The following is a 21,395-nucleotide window of genomic DNA, read 5'->3' as shown; positions in this document are numbered from 1 at the left end:
AAATTAACGTAAGTAGAGTTTAATTAGAAAAGGGAAGTAAGGACTTTGAGTTCAACAACAAGTTTAAGTTGAACAAAACAAGTAATTATTAAAGTATTATCGTAACATAAAATCCAATTAACAATCAAACAAAAATTCAATTTTAATAAGAGTTTATTTTTGATATAAACTTAATTCAAGATATGGAATGACAAATGGAATATATAATATTGATGGAGGTGGTACGTTCAAACATGTATAGTACTAACAATATTCTTTATGCAACCTAATAAATGTTATACTTGATAAGTATTTGTGTAAACAAGTTAGTTAATAAGTATTCGTGTAAAAAATTTGAAAATCAATAACAATTATCACCCCTTAAAATATTAGCTTTTCTTTACTAATTTACTATTATATATCAGATTAATTGTAATTAATGTTTTTTTGTTAAAACGTTAATTGTTGGTTATATTAAAATTTTATATTACGATAAATCTACAATTTTGTATTGTATTTTCAAAATTGAATTTTATTTTTTTAATTCGAGAAGACAAATTAAATTGACGAGTCGCTAATTTTACGGTAATGATTCTTTTACTTATTTAATATAAAACTGCTTCTACTAAAATATTATTAAATATAAATAAAATTTATCTATTTTTATAGATAGTAATTAGATAATCAATTAAGAATACTAATTACAATAAACTAATTCTAATAGATTATAATTTTTATTATTATTATTTAATTAATATAATATTTTTAAATTTACTATTGTTTTACTTATTAGTTATAAATAATAGGTTTAATCCAATTCATAAAAATATTCTCTAATTCGAAAAAAAAATCTAACTAATTTAATGTTAATTGTACATGAAATATATTGGTGTAATTATAATAAAATTAATTAATATAGTATTAATTATAAATAAAATAAATTGATCTAAATATAATAAATTTAATTGATATACAAATTGACGAGCCACATTACAAGTCACGTGCGTAGCACGTAATGCGAAACTAGTTCGTTAAAAGCAGTAGTCATGAACATTGAACAAAGCACTAAAAAACAATCTTCATTGCATATCAAAGCGTGGGGTTGTAATTTTCATTACATAACAATGCGCATAATAATGGATATGCGGTATATAATCTATGTTTAACAACATTTGGCAACACATTATGAGATATATTTAATAAAGTTATTTGAATTATTACAGTCGTAATCGAATATAATGGTAGAGTCGATCGGAAGGTGTTACAGTTGCTTAGGATGTAGAGCCTCAAAAAATAATTCCATTACCAAATTGGTTATGAAAAATCTGCAACCATTGGGCCGATGATATTATTTTCATTGTTCAAATGTTCATTACAAACGGAATTTCGAAATTAGAAGCTGTCGCGACCTAAAATCTCGAGCTGAGACCAGCGCTAGGGAATAGCAAGCATGCAATCATTATAAATTTTTCGCTTGCAAACCATATTACACATCAAATACATTTTCAGAAACTCGTTTAAAACATAATATCATTCATTTAAATCATTTTCTAAAAATAATCATCGTATCACTATAAATTAGGGCATATAACACTTGTACGTCTTGTATATCATGAACCATGCTGTTTCCATCGCAATACTGATACCATATAAACCACTTTATACATACATAACTGGTAAAACATCTAGACGGTTAATATCGTCCAGTAAACCAAAAGCCATGTACAAACATAAAAGTTTCATATCAGAGTTTAAATAAAACAATATAAACTGCTGGATACAAAATCATGATCACCGACTAATCGACTATCAAACTATTGTAGCTTTATAAGTAAATAATAGCTTTCTTTACATCTCCGGAACAAAAAGAGTGAAAGCCTAGTTTCACCAAAATACTATTCACCTAAAAAAAAGGGAACACTATCATCGGGCCAGTGAAAACTAAATGAGTGCACAAAATTGTTAAGGAACATTAATAAGAAAAATATAAATCTCATGTCAATCTTTTATATATACATACAGATAACTGATCCATGAGAAACCCTAATCAGCGAGTTCCATATCCGAATATAGCATAGTTCATGAACCACAATATCATCACAACATAATTCAGAGAGTTTGGACCATACACATTTGACCACCATCTCATACTTTCACTTTTTACAGTATTTGGACCATGAACTATGTGTGTTGCCTCAAATTTGATTACGAAGAGTGTTTTTTACTTGTGGGGATCAGAGTGAGGAAGAGTGTATTTGATACCATTTGACCAAGTTTTGGAGTGATTTGATCCACTTTCGAGAACTTGGATTTATTTGATATTTCATGTTAAGTTGAGGAGGTGAATTCATCCTTTGTTCTAGTACAATTATTCCAAATAAATGAAATGTTCCACTCCAAAAACACTTCCAATGTATTAGATCTTGGTCAAGGTACAACACTTGCACACTACACTCTCTTTCACTTCCCTAACTTCCTCACCAAAACCCCACACTGAACATTTCAAGCTCTCAAATTTTCTCATCAATGGCCGCCTCATCATCCCTTCTCTCCCCAAACTTCAACCCCAATCTCACCTCTAAACCAAAACCCATAAACTTCACCACCAAAAGACTCCCATCCCACCTCTCACTCTCCATCAAAGCTTCCACCTTTGATCCATCCACCTCCCCATCACCAACCAGTAGAGGATCCAACATTCGCGACGAAGCCCGTCGCCAAAACCTAACAAACCCGCCACCAAACAACAATTTCTCCGCAAAATATGTTCCTTTCAATGCAGGACCAACCTGCACTGAGTTCTACTCACTCGATGAGATCGTTTACAGATCACAATCTGGTGGCTTGCTTGACGTGCAGCACGATATGGCTGCTTTAAAGGCGTTTCCGGGCTCTTACTGGCGCGCCCTGTTTGATTCGAGAGTTGGTAAGACGAACTGGCCTTATGGATCAGGAGTTTGGTCTAAGAAAGAATGGGTTTTGCCTGAGATTTCAAGTGATGATATTGTTAGTGCATTTGAAGGGAATTCTAACTTGTTTTGGGCTGAGAGATTTGGGAAACAGTTTTTGAATATGAGTGAGTTGTGGGTTAAGCACTGTGGGATTAGTCATACTGGGAGCTTTAAAGATTTGGGTATGACTGTGTTGGTTAGTCAAGTTAATAGGTTGAGAAAAATGAATAAGCCTGTAGTTGGTGTTGGTTGTGCTTCAACTGGTGATACTTCTGCTGCATTGTCAGCTTATTGTGCATCTGCTGGTATTCCCTCTATTGTTTTCTTGCCTGCTAATAAGATTTCCATGGCTCAGTTAGTGCAGCCTATTGCTAATGGTGCTTTTGTTTTGAGTATTGACACTGATTTTGATGGTTGTATGCAGTTGATTAGAGAGGTTACTGCTGAGTTGCCTATTTACTTAGCTAATTCTTTAAATAGTTTGAGGTTAGAAGGGCAGAAAACTGCTGCTATTGAGATTTTGCAGCAGTTTGATTGGGAAGTGCCTGACTGGGTCATTGTTCCTGGAGGTAATTTGGGGAACATTTATGCTTTTTATAAAGGGTTTTATATGTGTAAAGAGTTAGGGCTTGTGGATAGGATTCCGAGGCTAGTTTGCGCGCAAGCTGCGAATGCGAATCCTCTTTACGTATATTATAAGTCGGGATGGAAAGATTTTAAGCCTGTTAAAGCGAATAGTACATTTGCTTCTGCTATTCAGATTGGTGATCCTGTTTCGATTGATAGAGCTGTTTATGCTTTGAAAAATTCAAATGGAATTGTTGAGGAAGCTACCGAGGAGGAGCTAATGGATGCTATGGCTCAAGCAGATTCTACCGGCATGTTTATATGTCCACACACTGGGGTGGCATTGACAGCACTAAATAAGCTGAGGAATAGTGGGGTTATCGGGCCTAATGATCGGACAGTGGTGGTAAGTACTGCTCATGGGTTGAAGTTTACTCAGAGTAAGATTGATTATCACTCAAGTGATATTAAAGACATGGCTTGTAGATTTGCTAATCCCCCTGTGAATGTTAAGGCTGATTTTGGGTCAGTTATGGATGTTTTGAAGAAGTATTTGCTGAGTAAAGAATCAAAGCATTAGGTTGATGATTTGACATTGCTAAGGTTTTGCTTATGCAGCTCTAGCTTATTAGTTATTATTGTTTTCACATAAGCATCGGTGTTGTTAGTTTATAATCTCTGTTACCGGAGGTCATTCGATAGGATTTGGAATTATGCAGGTTTTAGAAGCGAGAAACTGAAGTAAGCATTTTTGGATGAGGTTCTCATGATTTGGAATCAATTAAATTTTTTATTTTTCAGCTTTTTACTTGAACTTTTACTTTATGGAGTTTGCTGACTGCTTCCAATGCTCATCTCTTCAATTGTAGGCATGTTTGCATCATTGAATATTTATTCGTTAGGAGGAAGCAATGCTGATTGTTTACACAGAAACACATACTAGCAATCATTCCAAAAACAAAAAATCATGTTACATTTTGTATGAATGATCCCTAGAAGTATTGTTCTTACATCGTTTTAACAGAACAATGTGATCTGTAATATTTTTCATCGGTGTTAACGGCCTGGCTTCCAGATTTGTTAAACTCTCAGAATCTGTAGGCAGACGTTTGTTGTTGGATTCATCACTCAATATCAAGTTGCAACTGTATTTTCTTTCTCAAAGTTACTATTATCTGACAAAGTTTTATTTTCTTCATTGAAATTATTTGATAAATTTCTGTTTATTTGTTTTCTTGTTTCTTTGAAAAACATCATATTCTACTGATTTCCTGAGGTTTTGCTTGCTAATGATGGATCTCAATGTTTTATATTTCTCTGCTATCATTGGCACTGCCATAACCTTCAAAACTGAAACTTTTGCTATTATTCCCGGTTTCACGCTTTCCGCGGCCAAAGCTGCAATCAACTTTGTTACCCATTCCGAATTAAAATCTGTTTGATGTGTTACTGTCTTATTACTGGATATCGAAAATGTCTCGATCATTAGCTCTCGCAAAGTAACAGATGATCTATATGAATTTTGCACTACCTTTTTTTGTTTTGATAAGGACTAGTGATTGTCATATTTTTTGGTTTTTGCTGCTGCAGATGTAAATCTTCTATGAATGGTGATGATGAGATGCTATTGTCTTGGTTTCTATGAAACCATAATTGAAAACTGTTAACCATAATGCTGTAAAGATTATCAAAATTTAACTTGATTGAGCTTGTTACTCTTCTTTTTAAACAGACAACCTTCGACAAAATAACCAATTGCCGGAATAACTCCATTGTTATGAATTTGAAAACTATCTTTCAAAGCCAGACGATGTACGTAGTGTAACATTTCCGCGCTTATGTTTCCATTAAACACTTGTAATACTGCAAAACTTTTTATTATAATCTATTTTATAAAAATATATTCTCTCACCATTTTCTATTGTTAATATTTCCATTTTAATATTTTTGTTTTCAAGCAAGACAGGGCTGCCATAAGATTCATAGACTCTTGCAAATGCTACAAGTTTATTCCTTAACCAGGACCTAGTTTCATTACGTGAAAGGCAAGTTAGTTGGCTTTGACCAACAGAACAACTAAATCTCAAAGAAACTTCTTGTACTGAATGCACAACCAAATGAGTTACGCAATAATTTATTCATTTTATTTTTTGAAGAATATGTTGCATGTTCAATAATTCCCTTGCTTTTTTGGTACGTCCGATACGCGAAGCCACGTCCCAAATTTACTCAGACTGAACCGAATAAAACCCGTTAACGCGACAAAACTCTTCCAGAAACTTTTTAAAGTTACTCTATATTCAGAATTCGAATGCGAGACCTCAGGTTGAGAGGAAAAGATTAATTGCCACTCCATTCCAACCGGTGGTTCAGATTCTCATCCTATAGTAGGAGCCATGACCATGATTGGTATCAGATATAGTAATGGCTGAATTGTCTCAATAATGTATTTCCATTACTTGCCCATTAAGAAGCATTTGTCACATGCCACACTCCAACCACAATTTTTTTTTATTTCAATTACCTACTCATGAGCGCAAATTTTGCACAAATTTGCACCCATAAAATCCAAAAAAACTAGCAAGCAACTACAAAAGTCTCTCTCATTTACATCTATCTATAAACATCAAAATCACAATACAATATTTTCAAACCCACTCACCAAACCCTTTATAAAAATGAATATAAACAAATGAATTCAATTGGATAACTATATGAAAAACACCCTAATTTAAACAAGAGTTGTTTGCATTTTAAATCTCGACATTTCACTTTCGTCGCGATTTAATCTGATTCTTTAAAACATTGCGTCGTACATACCAGCCATTCGCGCTTTTACATTGTGTAATCTATTGTCGTTTTTCACCGTACGTTTTATATAAAACGACGTTACAAAATGGAAATGTGCTATACAGTACCAGAAATTGAACGGTAGAGATTAGCGATACAATGTTTTAAAGAATCAAATCAAATCGCTATAGAAGCAAAACGTTGGAATTTAAAGCAAATAACCCTTTAAAACAAAATGTATAATTAATTTCATGTGTATGTGTTAAAATCAACTCAAAATCAACAAGACCTCATCCAAAATTTTAAAAAATTAAAAAATTAAGAAAATTAACTTGTGCCTTGACCTTCAACTCTACCTGGGCCAAGATTGGATCTTCCTTTAACAGAATTAACCTTCTCCAATGTGAGACCAGCTCTAAATCTTGCAATAAAATTTTCAGCTTTAGTATTAACATCAGGACTCGGACAAAACATTGACGGCACTGTCGATTCACCCATTGGACTAGATTCTTTGTCTGACGGGTCTTCACTGTCCAAGTCAGGCGATCCACTCCTTGAACTGTTAAAACTTGCCACTCTAACATAGTCACCATCTTGAATAAATCTCCACGGTTTCATCTTGAATGGAGGCGGCGGCGGAGGAGGAGGAGGTGGAGGCATTGATATTACCGGTGCATGTGATGCATTGCCGCTCTCTGTATAGGATGTGATTGCTGAATCTTGAACGGTGATTCTTGATTTGTAGGAGTTAGAAGGTTGTGCTGGTGGCGGAGGAGGCGGTGGTGGTGGTGGTGCTGAGTGATGTTTATGTTTCTTGAGTTTGCTTTTCTTGGTTGAGAAAAGATTTTGAAAGAAAGGTGGCGGCGGCGGAGGTGGCGGAGGAGGTGGTGGTGTAATGTAAGATGGAACAGTTTGAGACTCGAATAAGCTTTCAAGATTCTCAACACTCTTTTGTCTCTGCTTCTTTTTCTTTCTTCTCAGTGAGATCAACAAATCTTTACCTCTTCTTTTGTCATGACTTGAAATGGCCGCCGCCGGCGGAGGAGGCGGAGGTGGTGGAGGAGAAGAAGGTGGTGGTTTTGGTGTATAGTAGTTCTCGACAACTTCCACTTCTTTATCTTGTTTTCTCTTTTCAAGATCGTGAAATGTTCTTTTCACCTTCCTTCTCCCAGTAGAGTTACCACTCTTCGTCACCACCTTCGGAGGTGTCACTGACGGCGGCGCCGGAGGAGGAGACGGTGGTATAGAAGTCTCAACGCTTATATCTTTAATACCCAAGTCTTGTTTTTCATGTTCTTGTTCTTGTTTTACAGGTTCTTGATCTTGCTTCGGCAGATTTTCTTGATAATAAGAGCTTGAAAATTTAACATGAGTATCATCATAGAATCTCCACCGTTCATCATTGTTTACCAACAAAGATTCTTGTCTTAGATCTGGGTACGAACTGAAACTTCTCAGTCTATTGAAGCTACTATAGTTATTATTCACCGTCCGATCTTGATAATTCTGATGATCAGACCATCTACGAGAAGGAGTTGACGGCTCCGATGATCTTTGATTATACCTTGGAGTAGTATTATCATTAATGTTATTAATGTTGTTTCTACTAAGAAATCCACACACTACAGCAAACAACACTAAGACAAGATTAAGTGAATCCCAGCTTTTCTTGATTACATTTGGGTTAAAGATTTGAGAGGTGAAATGTAAAAGTTTAGGGACTATAATGAAAATAAAAACAAAAGCAGTGACTAATAAGACTATGAGAATGACACCGGAGTTTAGGAAGATTGAGGATGCTTGTCTTTTGAGGCGGCGTTCGCCGCCGTGGTGGTGGTGGTGATCGGTGGCTTGAAGCCAAAATGGTGGCGTTTCTTGTTGTTGTTCCATAAGTTTTTGGGTTTTGGGTTTGGGAGTTTTTTTGAGTTTCTTTTTGGTATACTTTTGGTTGCTTTAATTAAATTAATGAAGCGAAGTGGATTGATGGTGGAAATGAAATTTAAAGAGCAGCGGTGATGAATATTTATAGTATATAGTTTATTGATATTATATGATACATAAATGATATTTTTGTGAAAATGTATAAGAAAAACAGTGGCGCATCCAAATAGGTTACATGTTGCTTGTGACAGCCAAGACATGGCAACATAAGCAGCTGTATATTATAATAATAAAAAAATTATCAGTCTATATTATATTTTTTTTATTAAAGGTAGAATAGATTATATTGATAAAATCATCAAGTACATCTTAAATCAATTGATGTAAAATATCGAAAAAAATAAAACAAACCCAACAATTGATATGGAATTAAAACGGAACAAAAAAAATAGAACTCCAGAACCAAGCTTTGACAATATGCAACGAATTCAAGTTTTGAAAATTCTCGAACACCATTTACGCCTTAATTTATTTCATTTTAAGTAATACTTACAGTTCGATATTTGGAGTTACTACTCCAATTATTTCGGACATAATCCGTTTCAAATACGGGTTATGTAACCCATGAACTTTGAATGTGATAATATTTCTAGTGTAAAATTAACTATTCAAAAGTTTTTTTTAAATTTTCTCTCACTAAATAAGTGAGATTTTCAAAATTTATAACCCACATAATTCAAGTTGTACACCCTTTGGACGATAAACATTTTCTATAGTTTTTTTAAAGCTATTTCATACTAAGATTATAATTCAAATTTCTAGTCCAGGAGAAATACTTATATGAACATAGTTGAACATATAAGTTTATAAATCATTCACTTCTTAATGATTATATGATACTACAAAATATGATAATTAATCAATAAATATTATATTAATTTATCATGCGTCATAAGATTAGTGGATGATTGATAATTTTACGTGACAAATAAAGTTTATATAAGAATTATTTTTAATTTAGCGAGAAAGAGTATATATATGAAAGTTGAAAGTTTCAAATTCAAATAAAATATTTACAATATAATTAGAACCAAAGAATTATATAAAAGCCATGATGAATAATCTACTATCAAATAATGTGAACAATTTATAAATGCTCAACAGTGGAATTCAAAATTGTCAAGAGTCATATGATTGCCTTTTGTCATATTGATATAATAAATATATGCTTCCATCATACAAACATAGATACTACATCTCCTTAATTTATTTTTCATTCCTTGAATTAATTCAGCATCCCAAATAGTCATCACATGGAAAAATAAATAAGCATTTGAAATACCTTTTAAATTGAATTAATCTTTTCAACTTTTAAGTTTCGAGCATTAGTCAAATTCTTGATTAATTTATAAAACTAAACTAAATTAAATTAAATTATTATTATTGTTGTTATTTCTTAAAGACAATAAATGTATAATTAATTTTTTATATTTTGGAAATTTGGTGTAAGGTCAAAAATAACATGTAATGTATAGCTAAATATCAAAAAAAATGGATAATTTTAAGTAACGTACAAATAATATTGCATAAGATGATGGATGATGATAATGACAGCAAATGGAAAAGTGGGCATTAGTTGTATGAAATTAATAAGAGAAACCGCGTATTGATTTTTGATCTTATATTTCTTTATGTTATCTGCAAAATTTGAAAATATTTTCTACAATCATTAATCCTCCAAGTAATAAATAGTAGGATTATTCGTCTATAAAATCTCAAACTTTCAAATTTTCAGCAATTTAAGCGATTTTTTAAGATTTAACATAAAAAAAATGCCAACTTTTCATATTCTTTTGTCGTTTTCTGGCTCCAAGACATCTGTTCTTTAGGTAAGCGATGTTGTTTTGGAGATTTCTAATGACTGAAACAACATTAAATAATAATTTTGGGCTTTAGAATGTCAAAATAAAAAGTTGTGTTTTTTAAATTAAATTTTAGACATTGTGCTTAAATTACTACAAACATGAAATGCTGAAATTTACATACAATAACTCTAAATATTAGTAGTATTTAATTAAACTTTAAAGATGGTATCTTCGATAAAAACTAACTAAGTTAATTAAATTTAAGGATAAGATTGTATTTTGAATTAATTTAGCTAGGAAAGTAAAATTTATCAAATTTTTTTCTAAAAAAGTAATTTTTTTTAATTTTTCGAGAAGTAAAATGAAAAGAAAAGAAAAAACTAAACAAACTGAAGGAAAAGTTCAACCAAGCGAGGCCAAAGTCAGTATACCAAATCTCATGAATTTGTTGCTGAATTCTTGCAACCAATTTAGGTTTCAGATTGTTTACGACACAAAAACATTTACAATTGCCTCACGCGCATTTCAGCCAACTATTTTACACATTCTCTGCATGCATTAGCATTAGCAAGATGAAATTTGCATCATCTTTTATGATCATGTAGATGGTCAGACTCGGTGTTCTAAAAACCGAGCCGATAGCCTAAACAGTGTTGCCACCAGTTCATGACTCAGCTATCGGTTAAACTAGTTAAATGTAAATCAACACACACACACACATATAGATATTGAAAATTAGCAAATGAATCACATCCTAACTGGTAAACAGAACCAAACTGTTTTACAGCTAAATTGATTCAATAGTTTCAGTTTTTTGCAGCTTTTGACTGGTTTCAAACTAATTGAACCAAAATCCGGTTTTTAGGAAAAACCAAACTGGGCTGACTTCCAGTTTGCAATTGAACCAGCTGAGCTGGCCAGCCCGGATTTTTAAACACTGTAGCCAGTTCGCAGTTGAACACTGGACATGACTAATATCGATTACGACTAATATAAAAATATCAATGAAATTTCACAGGAAAGCTGAGAGGAAAATTCAATGAACATATGAGAATTTCTCTTGTCCTCAATAAGTTGGCCTAATAAAACAACACGTAATTTGACGCTACAAAATTAATTACTCAACATTCTCCCTAACATTATATTTCCACCAACAAGATTTTGATTTTTGTTTATTCTTCTTGAAAATATCACATCACTAGTGTTATGTACAAAACTGAATAAAGAAACAGTAAAGGCTACCTTCTCGACAAAGTTGCCTCTGCATTCACCGGAACTGACAAATGTAAGTATTCAGCTACATAGCATAACTTCATCGTCTCTACTCAGATATGAGCAGCTTTTGGAAAATGAACTTTTGGCGGCTAGGATTACAACAGAATAACGAGCAATGCAATCACCGCGGCTATCGTAAAGAATGTAGCCTGCAGCAGTTAACATCTGGAATCAACGAAGTACATAACAATGTCCAAATAGATAAATTTCAAAACTTTTGGTAAGTAACTTGGAAAGAACAGAATCCATGACTGCAAAATATGCGATCCCACATAAGGGAATAAGATCTCAATTACCAAGCCACGATATTATTTATATTAAGAGGTAACCAACTAAAAAAATTGATGTATCCTGCAAATGTATAAAATCTAGGGTTATGAAATAAAATCTTACTAGGCTCTAACCAACAGATTACCCGGTAAACTAAGGTTAGGTTAGGGTATCAAATGGAATTGGATCAAATTTATGTTGAATTTGATGTTCAATCAAGAAGATATAAGGGGTAAAACAGGGGAAAGAAGAGAGTGTTCAAGATCCCCGGGAGGAGGAGAGAGGGGAACCAAACCGCCCACTTAATTCTCAATATAGAGTAGATTTACATCATTCTATCTTTCCAAATCACTTTAGGCTTTTCCTTGTGGTTTCTTAATATTAAATTATTGTTAACATACATGCATAGTACACGTCACAAAAAGAAGGAGGAATTTGGGGAAGTCGAAACTCACAGCTATGGCGCAGGCAGTTAGCCCTGATCGTTCCCGTGGATCTTTATGATAGTACTTCATAAAGTAGAGAACAGACGCAACGTACCACATTAAAGGGAACACAAATCCAAGCAAGAGACTGTAAAAAAGAAAGGCACATTCATTTTTGCGAGAGAAAGAGAGAGCGTTATGCGAGAAAGATGAGAGCAAGCGCAAAAGCAGAAGCACTTACAAAAACCATCCAATTCCGCAGCCACAGCAAGGGAGGGGTTTGTCAAACATTCCCAGCTCTGGTTCATCTGCATCTCTAATGGGAATATATTTTCCTTTTCTGTCGTCCACAACATCAGTTGAGTGCCCTGTGTTCATCAAAATTCCTTAAGCAGCTTAGTCAAGACAAATTTTCTAAAGCGGCATAGATTTCCTGAGGTCTATAGAACAAGATGAAGTAATAAACATCTTAAATCTCCAGTAATTAACTATTGATCAAACAAAACTAAGGAGTCGTTTCCGACACATTTTTGTAACTCTAACTAGGTAGATAATATCTCGATTCGAGATATTATAGTGAGTTTGAGTCTCAAAATCATAAAATGCGTACCTGCAAAATGCGCTTTTCAAGTTTTCATAATTATTAAAGCCACTATTAAAGATTACGTACTAAGGTAAACATTTTGCTTAAATCTAGCTCCTAGGGAAGGAAAAGAGCAAGAACTCGATCAACATTCAAAATCCCTATTGCAATCAACGAATCTTAAGACAGTGTATCCAAGGACAAAGCAATAGTCCCCCCCCCCCCTGCATATACTATGCACATGTTTCCATCAGTACGAGAAGTTTTCTTTACACTCTCCATGTTTGCTATCTTACGTGGTCGACCAAACAAATTCTAGGTTGAGGATGTGGCCTTTCTATGAGATGGCACAATACTCATACTAATGAAAGAAATTATAAATTCAATGTTTAAAATGAAAAAAAAAACATGCATTTAATTAGAAAAAGTAAGGTCCCTTGGAAAAAAAATGTTGACATATTTACATTTGAAGAGAGCTAAAACTTAAAATTCTCTGCTTTGACACAGAAGCTACAGTACCTTGTTCCATTTGTCCAGAAATGAATTAGGAATCCAGAGAGCTCAATTTTCGTATCCGCCTCCGATCAAGCTGCAAGATGGCACACGCAGGTTATTAATATAATTCCGACAACCTATGACGTCATACAATGAAGACTCAGCTACCAAGTTTACAGAGTAATAAAATGTTTCAGACACATTTCTACATCAAGACTAAAAGAAATTATGCCCAATATGGGAAAACAATTATTCCTCCTCCTACAAAAAGAAGTTCATTCCTAATAAAAATTTCTTACTGAAAGATGTAACGCGGACGTCAATCCCTCAACTCCCCGCCCGTTCCGCTTGCCCTTCAGAATCTGGAGGATGACCTTCCTGGATCTGTCAGTGATTATGATTCAAGTCAAAACAATGTCTGTAAGAATGTAAAATATGCTTATTAATAATATTAACTTGACAATCATTTCAAAAGCTAAACAAATCCACCATCCAAATTCCCTTTGCTTAAAAGTAAAGACAATGGTCACAGCTGAAATATTGAAAATTACTAAACTATGTAGGAGAATAAAATAAACTCCATAACATATTTTAATTTACACAATGCATTGAAAATGAAATTAGTGTCAGGAGAGGACAGCGCCCATCAAAATAACGCGCATAATTATAACCCTTTCTTTCATTGATTATTCAGAAACCCTCTCATATATCAAAAAATACTGTAACACTATATGCAAAAAAATAGTCTGGCTCAAGTTTCTGTAGGATAAAGAAATCTCACCGGATCCAGCTAAAGAAATCTAACACAACTTACTGAGACTAGTCAAAACAATCAATGGCTGCGAAAGCTTATAAGAATAAAACCCCCATATCCATGATATAAGGTGCTCAAAATCTTCAAAATGTCCATTAACTAAAATGCACAAAAAAAAGGAGAAACCTTTCCTTCTTACCTCAAAAGAAACAACAGAAAAGTGAACTTATTTCAATCTGTCTACATCTAGGTAGACACAGACACATTATTCAATCAACGTTTTCCATTTCGGAAACGTGTTGAAAATTTGGCATTTCGGACACGAAACTTCTTAAATAACACCGTTTCGCCGTGTCGTTCCAAGTATTATGTTTTTCCGTGTCCGTGTTACCGAGGTCTACATGTGTCACTTAAGAAATACAAATAGTTCAAGACCCATCAAGAAAATCTACATGCTAGGGCAAGAAGACTATCCAGATAACTTATAAAACTAATAACTACAAATAAAAATGAGAACTTTTTTAAAATTTTATTGCCTAAAACAAGAACTATGCAAGCAATTCACAAGATAAACACAAAAACCTCAATACCCATCAATAATTTCAACATGCAAATCAATTACAAAACAAAAATTGAGAACTTACAGTACTGAAAAGTAAGTGAAATTCACAGAAATGGAGTCCTAAAGATAAAAAAGAAACAAGCTTTTTGTTTTTTTGTCTGATTTAGTAATGGTTTGATTAAAAGAATGGGGTTTTAGGTTATGGGTTCTTCATTGATGAAACAACCTCAGCAACAATGTAGGCATACTGGAATGTGATGTGATATCTCAACTTTCAGCCAATAAGTGCATCAATTTTTATTTTTTTCCCATTTATGTTATCAGTTGTCTAGAATGGAAATTAATGATCTAAAAGATAACATTTTTTTACATAATTTTGCTTTAATTTATAAATTAATAATTTAATAAAAAATATATTAATTTTGTATACGTTTTTCCTTAATGAAAGTTATTTTTCCAAATAAATAATTTTGTAGAGGTATTTATAAAATGAAATGTTGAAAACAGAGCACGGTGATGATGAAAGTTGTAAGAATAGAATAACATATAAATTTTCATAACTCGATTTTAGGCCTAATTGCCAAAATAAATCTAAACTTTTATAAATTCTTGTAATTTTATTAAACTTTTTAATTTTTATAATAGTAGTCTAATCTCAACATTTCATTATAATTTTAGCCAAAAAAATTTCAATCAATGTGCAAATTGTTGCAGTTTGTTATAATTTTAGGAGAGATTCTTAAGTAGACTCGGTCCACCACGTCATCCGTGTACTAAACCTATCATGACACGTCATTAAAATGATGGCAATTTTATAAATTCGTTTATTACTTATTTACACTTTTGAATAGTAATATTACTAGATTGTGCCATCATTTTAATGACGTGTCGTTATGTGATAGACTTAGTCCACGGATGACGTGGTGGACTGAGTCTATCTAAGAATTTCTCTAATTTTAGATTTATTGTCTACTTTTTTTCCATATTAATAGACACCAATTCTGTAAAAAAAAACATAATTTAATTGTTCTAATTTTTATTTGAATTTATAAATAAAAACTTTTTTGTTCTGAAAGAAAATAACACTGATAAAACAGCACCTTTTCCCCGTTAATGGTCACCGAGCTGGGCTGGCTAGAACAAGAACAAAGAAGCCCATCCAAATCTGATCAGAGATTAATCGGTTCAATTCAGACAAAAAACCCTTGAAAAAACTGAATTAGGGTTTATACAGACAGTCATCTCCCTATTTTATTCCCTTTTTCCAATCGGATTACTTATTCTAGATTCTAACTATTTGTTTGGTTGCCGAGAAAGTAAAAGAAACTGAAGAAGAATCTTAGCTGTCAGCCTTTTGTGCTTCCCAAAAAAATTAGGTAAATTTAAGTTAAATGTTATTTTTTTCATTGATTTTTATTATATATGTCTATATATGTAGGTAGTAATTTGTGGGTATTGTTATGCTCTATAATGATCGTTGTCAATTTTTTTAATGTTACAGTTGATTTGAAGTGAGTGTTTGTGATAGAGATTTTATAGTATAGGATGGAAATAGAGTCACCCTTAGCTAAAATTAGAACTGTAAGCAAAGAATCCCCGCAAACCGAAAGTAAGAAATCGAAAAAGAAGAGAAAACGAGAGAAAGAGCAAGAGTTAAATGCCGGCTTCGAAAATGAGCAGATGGCTGAAGTTGATAAGTATAGTGAGCAGCCACCTATAAATGTTAAAGTAGAAGTAATCTGTGACCAACCCGACAAAACTCCCCCTATATTAGGTTATTTCCCTTCGGGATATAAGCCGAGTAAACATAGTGAAAGCAACGGGTTAGAGGAAACAAATGGTGGACGGAATGTATCAGCACTACAACTTGAACCGAGTGTTAAGTTTTATAGGAATGCGTATCGGGCTAGTAAGGCTGAGAAAAGATCCAGTGAAAAGAATGAGACGACTCATTCCGAAAGGCTGGAACTGGTTGTGAATCCTAATGGGACTAATGTGGACTTTGTGGGTACGAGCTATGAAGGTGAGGCGAAAGCTCCTCAGTTATGTACATATGCACTTGGGGTTCTTGATAAGAAGACTCAGACTTTGAAGATTATGCCTATTGCTGGAAACAAGGTAACTCTTTTCAATTTCGAGTTGATTTGATTTGATTGATTGATTTTCTGTTAGGTACTTTTTTGGGTTTTTTACAATAATAAAATTTGACATCTTGTTCTTTTCCTTTTCCTCGATTGAATTTGATGATTTATTTGCCGTAGATCGATTAATTTTATGCAGCTAAGGTTATGCTTGTTGGATTTTCACTCTTGTATCTTATCTGTGTTATGGACTAGCGTAATCTTTACTGCACAAGCATAAGTGAAAGGAATATAAGCATGGGATTTGAATAATCTCTTGTTTTGTTCTTGACTTTAAGGTACACTGTTATATTATTGGTTACCAAGAAAGTGCAAGTTAATGAGGGAGACACAAATTTGAAATTTGTACAAAAATAAAAATAAAAAAAAATGCGTTAAAGATATATAAGCTTTGAAGTAATGTGCAGACTGTGTTTTATTTAATGTAAGTGCTGTAAATTAAATGTACAGACAGACTGTAAAAAATTCCTTCTTTTCTCTTTTGGAGAAATATTTTGGACCATCAGGAAGTGCCATTAAGTTCCAAAAATAAAGTTTTTCTTACTTCAATAATTTATTTCACTTTTTGTTCAATTCATTTAATTTAGAAACAGATGCTCTCTTTCATATTATTGTCTACTCCTCCTATTTGTGCATACTTTATGGGTCATTGTTTCTTATTGCTTAGATACTTCGCATGGAGCCAAAAGTTCGAGGGTATGACCCTTCTGAAAAGGAGCCTGCAATGTTGAATAATGAGGGGATTTCTCAAGATAACAGGATGGAAAGAAGGAATATTCTTGATTCTGCTTTTGGAACAAAGAAATCTCTTGCCATGGTATGCTTAATCTTTCTCGAGAGCTGTAATAGTCTAGGTTTTTATTCATTTCTTGACCTCCTTTAATATGCTTTATTGGTTTTAATTGAGTGGAAGAGAATGGATCTTATAACCCTTAGCTAGATGAAGTGGTGGGAAAGGGCCATGTAGACCATTCCAGCTATTATGGGATGAAGTCTTTGTTTAGTTGAGTATATAACTTTATGTTTACCCAATGGATTATTTGTGTTATGAGGCATTCAGCCATTTCTTATCGTTATCTGATTTAACTGGCGATTGTATATGGATGAAGATATTGTGTGAGAGGTGAGTGAAATATGGATAACTTTTATGTTCCAGCAAATTAGTGGAATTTAGGAAAAATGTGGTTAGGTGGAGTAAAAAGAACAGGAGAGATATCCTAAGTAACCTTAAACAACTATTCTAATTGAAGGGCCAAACAGATGAAACTTTGAGGTGCTGTAAAAAAAAATCTCCGTTCAATTAGTTCTTGATTTGAGAATGTCAATTAATTGATGCATATTGAGAAGCATGGTAGATGGCATGCTGGTAATGAAAAATAGCTCTAGTTTGCTAGTGTGTGCCAGTGCCATCAAGAGAAAGAAGTTGTCAACATTTTTAAAGCATTTTTTTTCTTGTATCCCAAGTTCTTGAACTGATTAATATCACAAAAAGCTATCATTGTAGACTTATAGTTTATGCTAATTTAAAGAATGCGAGATACATTAGGTTAGTAATGGGTTCAATATTTTTAAGGTCAACGGATACCGAACTATAAAAATTTACAAAATGGTTATCGAACTATAGCTTTTTTACAAAACAGTTGCCGAACTATAAAAAGTTACAAAACAGTTACCAAGCTATTATTTTTTTACAAAAGGGTTACCATCTTGATGATGTGTACAAGGAAAAAATGTGTAGTAAGGTAACCTTTTTTTACAAAAGGATTACCATCTTGATGATGTGTACAAGGAAAAACTGTGTAGTAAGGTAACCTTTTTGTAAAAACAATAGTTCAATAACCGTTTTGTAAAAAAGCTATAGTTCGGTGACCATTTTGTCATTTTTTCTAATTCGGTAACCGTTTTGTACAAAAGTGACCTAAAAAATATTTAACCCGGTTAGTAATTATCAGTATTTTGTGTCACAGCCTAAACTTAGTTTCAGTAATAAACTGTTTGATCATATGAGTTTAATTGGACATTTATTCCTGCTTCATAAAAAAGGAAAATGCATTATATATAGTAATCAGGATTATGTGCATGTACTTACTCATGGGTCTGTTGGTTAAACTCAAGAAGATTGTTAACTAACTAAAAGTTATTTAAATGAGTCATGGCCGCTGATGAAGTTTCCGTGTTTGAGGCAATGACTTTACAATCTATCAGTTCTTTTGAATGTTCTTTTCCAATGAATTATTGATGAAGGTTTTAAACCCCGTCATGACTTATATCAATAGAAGTTCTATGTGGTGGACAAGTTCATAGTTTTATAAGACTATAGCGGGAATAGTCTCTCTGTGAATATTAAAGAGTACCAGTATATATTATGGCGGTGCGGAGCAGCAAAATTTAAAAATAGAGGTTTATTGAAAAATTATAGATACTGTTCTTCTATTTTGTAAATTGTAATAGTCAGCTGTATGGGTCTTGTTAATTGGCTGATGTATCTGTTAGAGGATTTCGTTCTGCGTTGTTTGTTTGTGAAAGCCATGTTTTCCCCTGTTAAAAGCGTAGCAGTATCAACCTTCATAAAATAATCACATTGATTTTAAAAAGCCAATACTAAAGCAGACATTTTTTCTTAATGCTGAATTTCCTTCAAGCTCCTATTTCCCAACAAGAAGAGTTTATAAAATGATTTTTCCTTGGATAGTATTTCAAATTGTTTTTTACAAGCAAATCTGTAGTGCAAGTTTTCAACTGGCAAGCTTTATTTTGTTGGGAATTTGACAATAATTTTGACAGGTAATATTCCTTGAAATGTGAAGAATTTCCAGCTAACACTGAATTCTTTATCATTTTGCAGAGTAAAAGAAGGCAGATTTTACAGCAGGGAGATAATCCCGAGTCGCAAAAGGATTTGGACAGGAAAATTGATAATGTTGTTGTAAACGAGGAAGCTCTTGCGAGTACTGCTGCCCATGTTGCTCGAAATATTCCACCTCATAACACCTCTGCTGCCACACCCCAGGAGGCTTATCCACTAAGCAGGATTATTCTCTCAGGAGAGTGGGATTTCCTGGAAGATACTTACGAGACCTTGCAAGCAGCAGGAGCAGCTAGGGATGCTTACCCAATTTTTATTTGCAATAGAATCCATAAATTGCGGGAAATTCAGGTACGAACTAAGTTATGCTTGTATCGCAAGCTTCATGACAAATTTTGCCATCGTTGCCATCGTCGCACTATCTGGAAAGTCTGTCCTTGGGGTAATTTACATTTACTGTTCCTGAACTATCGTGTCTCTTTTCCGGAACCATCTATAAACATCAATTCATATCTTAATTGTCTTTAAACTTTTATGCAATAACTTGGATGTCTTTGGCGCCACTCCTGCGCCGTTTTATCACAATTTAGTGATTTGGGGTGCCAAATGGAGTCTTCCGTCCTTTTTATTTGCCATGCGGTGCGTCGTGGCAAAAGAATCTGGCGACCATATAGGGCTCTATATGCGCACCACGTCAATTTTGACAGAAGTGGCTCTAGACTACCGGCAGAGACAACCAAATTATCAAATAAAAGTTTAGGGATAATTAGGATATTATTCATATGAATTGAGATTTAGGGACGGTTCGGAAAGAGAGAAGTTCACGGATTCTTCAGTGAAAATTACCCCTCTTTTTACTGCCATTATTTATAATCAGATGCGCTCTATCTTTGTTTTCCTGTGGATGAAAAGAAATTAGTTAATCATTTCATTATGTTTCTACTGTAGGATGAAGTTGAAAGGAAGACTCACTCTCGCATTTTCTCATACATTACCCATCTTCTAAAGTTTAAAGACTTGCATTCCATTGATGGCGCTTCCTCGGCTAGAAAACACAGATTTCCAACAATTCTTAAGCAAAAGTTTACGGGAATGTTTACTCCAGATGGAAAAAGGCTTCCAGCTGAGAAAATTGATCTTCTCATCAGTTATGTTTTAGTGCTCACACTATATGCTGATAATTTCCGGACTGACCCGACAGATATTGCAAAAGATCTGAGAGTAAGTGCTGTTATGTTGCGAGTGCATTTTCAGAATTTGGGGTGCAAGATTGTACGTGAAAAGAAGTTGTCTTGGGCAACCCTTCCTGTTCCTCTCCAATTCCCAGTCCAAAGGCACAGGCGGCAGCGCGGTTAGATGATTCGAAGAATGCCTTGAAGACAGCCCGAGTTCCATCGATGAAATTGTTTAGATCATTTTGCATTTCGTATTTGATTGATGCAATTTTTATTTATACTTGCAAATGACAACATTGGCAAGTGCTTACTATGGTAATATTGCTGGACTAGTATCATGTAATTTTGATTCATCACCCTTGCCTACGGCAAGAACTTGGCATGTGACTATTACTTTGGAAAATATCATTTTTGCAGTTATCATATAGCACCATTCGGTTTAATATTATATAAAATTTCATTTTTTTGTTGGATTAGATTTTAAAAGTTAAAATGGTATGCTGGACCGGAAAATTAATTAAATTGGTGGAACCAAAGCTAATTCAATTGATTTTAGAAAAAAATACGTTCCATATGCACTTTTTTTAATGAAAATTTGCTTTTCAAATAATTTATAAATGACCTATTAAATATCTGCTAGTAGGCCAAATTTTGTGGAAAATGGCAGAAAGAATGTATTTTCACCAAATAAACAACGCGATGGTATTTTGACAAACAATTAAACAATAAGAAATATTTTTACAGAAATCCCCCAACTCTATTCAGTTTGAACAAATGCACTACTGTATTTAAGACTCAGAATAAGAGGTCCGACTAAGATATGATGGAGATATGTAAATTCTTGTTCTTCAATTAAATTACAGGCTACTACAACTA

At 33.5% G+C, this 21,395-nt stretch overlaps 4 protein-coding genes across 5 annotated transcripts; 2 read left to right on the top strand and 2 right to left on the bottom strand.

Moving 5' to 3' along the window:
* Window positions 1-2,374: 2,374 nt before the first annotated feature.
* LOC126682792 (threonine synthase, chloroplastic-like) lies at window positions 2,375-4,661 on the top strand. The gene is made up of 2 exons (XM_050378554.2): window positions 2,375-4,238; window positions 4,367-4,661. Exon 1 carries the CDS (start codon window positions 2,506-2,508, stop codon window positions 4,075-4,077), a length of 1,572 nt encoding a protein of 523 aa, XP_050234511.1. The 5' UTR covers window positions 2,375-2,505; the 3' UTR covers window positions 4,078-4,238; window positions 4,367-4,661.
* Window positions 4,662-6,511: 1,850 nt separating this feature from the next.
* LOC126683110 (formin-like protein 14) lies at window positions 6,512-8,310 on the bottom strand. Its single transcript, XM_050378942.2, has one exon. It carries the CDS (start codon window positions 8,175-8,177, stop codon window positions 6,615-6,617), a length of 1,563 nt encoding a protein of 520 aa, XP_050234899.1. The 5' UTR covers window positions 8,178-8,310; the 3' UTR covers window positions 6,512-6,614.
* A 2,747-nt stretch (window positions 8,311-11,057) lies between these two features.
* Window positions 11,058-14,722, bottom strand: LOC126679772 (60S ribosomal protein L18a-like protein). 2 transcript variants are annotated; one of them, XM_050374750.2, is made up of 6 exons: window positions 14,480-14,722; window positions 13,381-13,499; window positions 13,106-13,175; window positions 12,245-12,371; window positions 12,034-12,151; window positions 11,058-11,457 (listed from the first exon to the last, which is right to left on the bottom strand). In XM_050374750.2, the coding sequence occupies exons 3-6, from the start codon at window positions 13,113-13,115 to the stop codon at window positions 11,404-11,406; spliced, it is 309 nt and encodes a 102-aa protein (XP_050230707.1). In that variant the 5' UTR covers window positions 13,116-13,175; window positions 13,381-13,499; window positions 14,480-14,722; the 3' UTR covers window positions 11,058-11,403. The 2 variants fall into 2 exon arrangements, with proteins under 2 accessions (XP_050230707.1, XP_050230706.1); XM_050374749.2 differs by having other exon boundaries at window positions 13,381-13,465.
* A 797-nt stretch (window positions 14,723-15,519) lies between these two features.
* LOC126682604 (DNA-directed RNA polymerase I subunit rpa49) lies at window positions 15,520-20,944 on the top strand. Its single transcript, XM_050378336.2, has 5 exons — window positions 15,520-15,773; window positions 15,899-16,515; window positions 17,206-17,355; window positions 19,384-19,695; window positions 20,293-20,944. The coding sequence occupies exons 2-5, from the start codon at window positions 15,943-15,945 to the stop codon at window positions 20,698-20,700; spliced, it is 1,443 nt and encodes a 480-aa protein (XP_050234293.1). The 5' UTR covers window positions 15,520-15,773; window positions 15,899-15,942; the 3' UTR covers window positions 20,701-20,944.
* Window positions 20,945-21,395: the final 451 nt, after the last annotated feature.

Source organism: Mercurialis annua, linkage group LG5 (genome assembly GCF_937616625.2).
Source record: "Mercurialis annua linkage group LG5, ddMerAnnu1.2, whole genome shotgun sequence".
NCBI classification, from domain to species: Eukaryota; Viridiplantae; Streptophyta; class Magnoliopsida; order Malpighiales; family Euphorbiaceae; genus Mercurialis; species Mercurialis annua.
This window is presented reverse-complemented; position numbering and strand designations above follow the sequence as displayed.

Bases quoted from the DNA above. Each gene is read 5' to 3' on its own strand.
- LOC126682792 (XM_050378554.2), top strand. From the start codon at position 2,506: ATGGCCGCCTCATCATCCCTTCTCTCCCCAAACTTCAACCCCAATCTC.
- LOC126683110 (XM_050378942.2), bottom strand. From the start codon at position 8,177: ATGGAACAACAACAAGAAACGCCACCATTTTGGCTTCAAGCCACCGAT.
- LOC126679772 (XM_050374750.2), bottom strand. The intron at 12,152-12,244 runs GTAAGTGCTTCT...TCTTTTTTACAG, and splicing joins TGCGGAATTGGATGGTTTTT to TCTCTTGCTTGGATTTGTGT. The intron at 11,458-12,033 runs GTGAGTTTCGAC...TAACTGCTGCAG, and splicing joins TAACTGCCTGCGCCATAGCT to GCTACATTCTTTACGATAGC.
- LOC126682604 (XM_050378336.2), top strand. From the start codon at position 15,943: ATGGAAATAGAGTCACCCTTAGCTAAAATTAGAACTGTAAGCAAAGAA. The intron at 16,516-17,205 runs GTAACTCTTTTC...CTTATTGCTTAG, and splicing joins TGCCTATTGCTGGAAACAAG to ATACTTCGCATGGAGCCAAA. The intron at 19,696-20,292 runs GTACGAACTAAG...TTTCTACTGTAG, and splicing joins ATAAATTGCGGGAAATTCAG to GATGAAGTTGAAAGGAAGAC.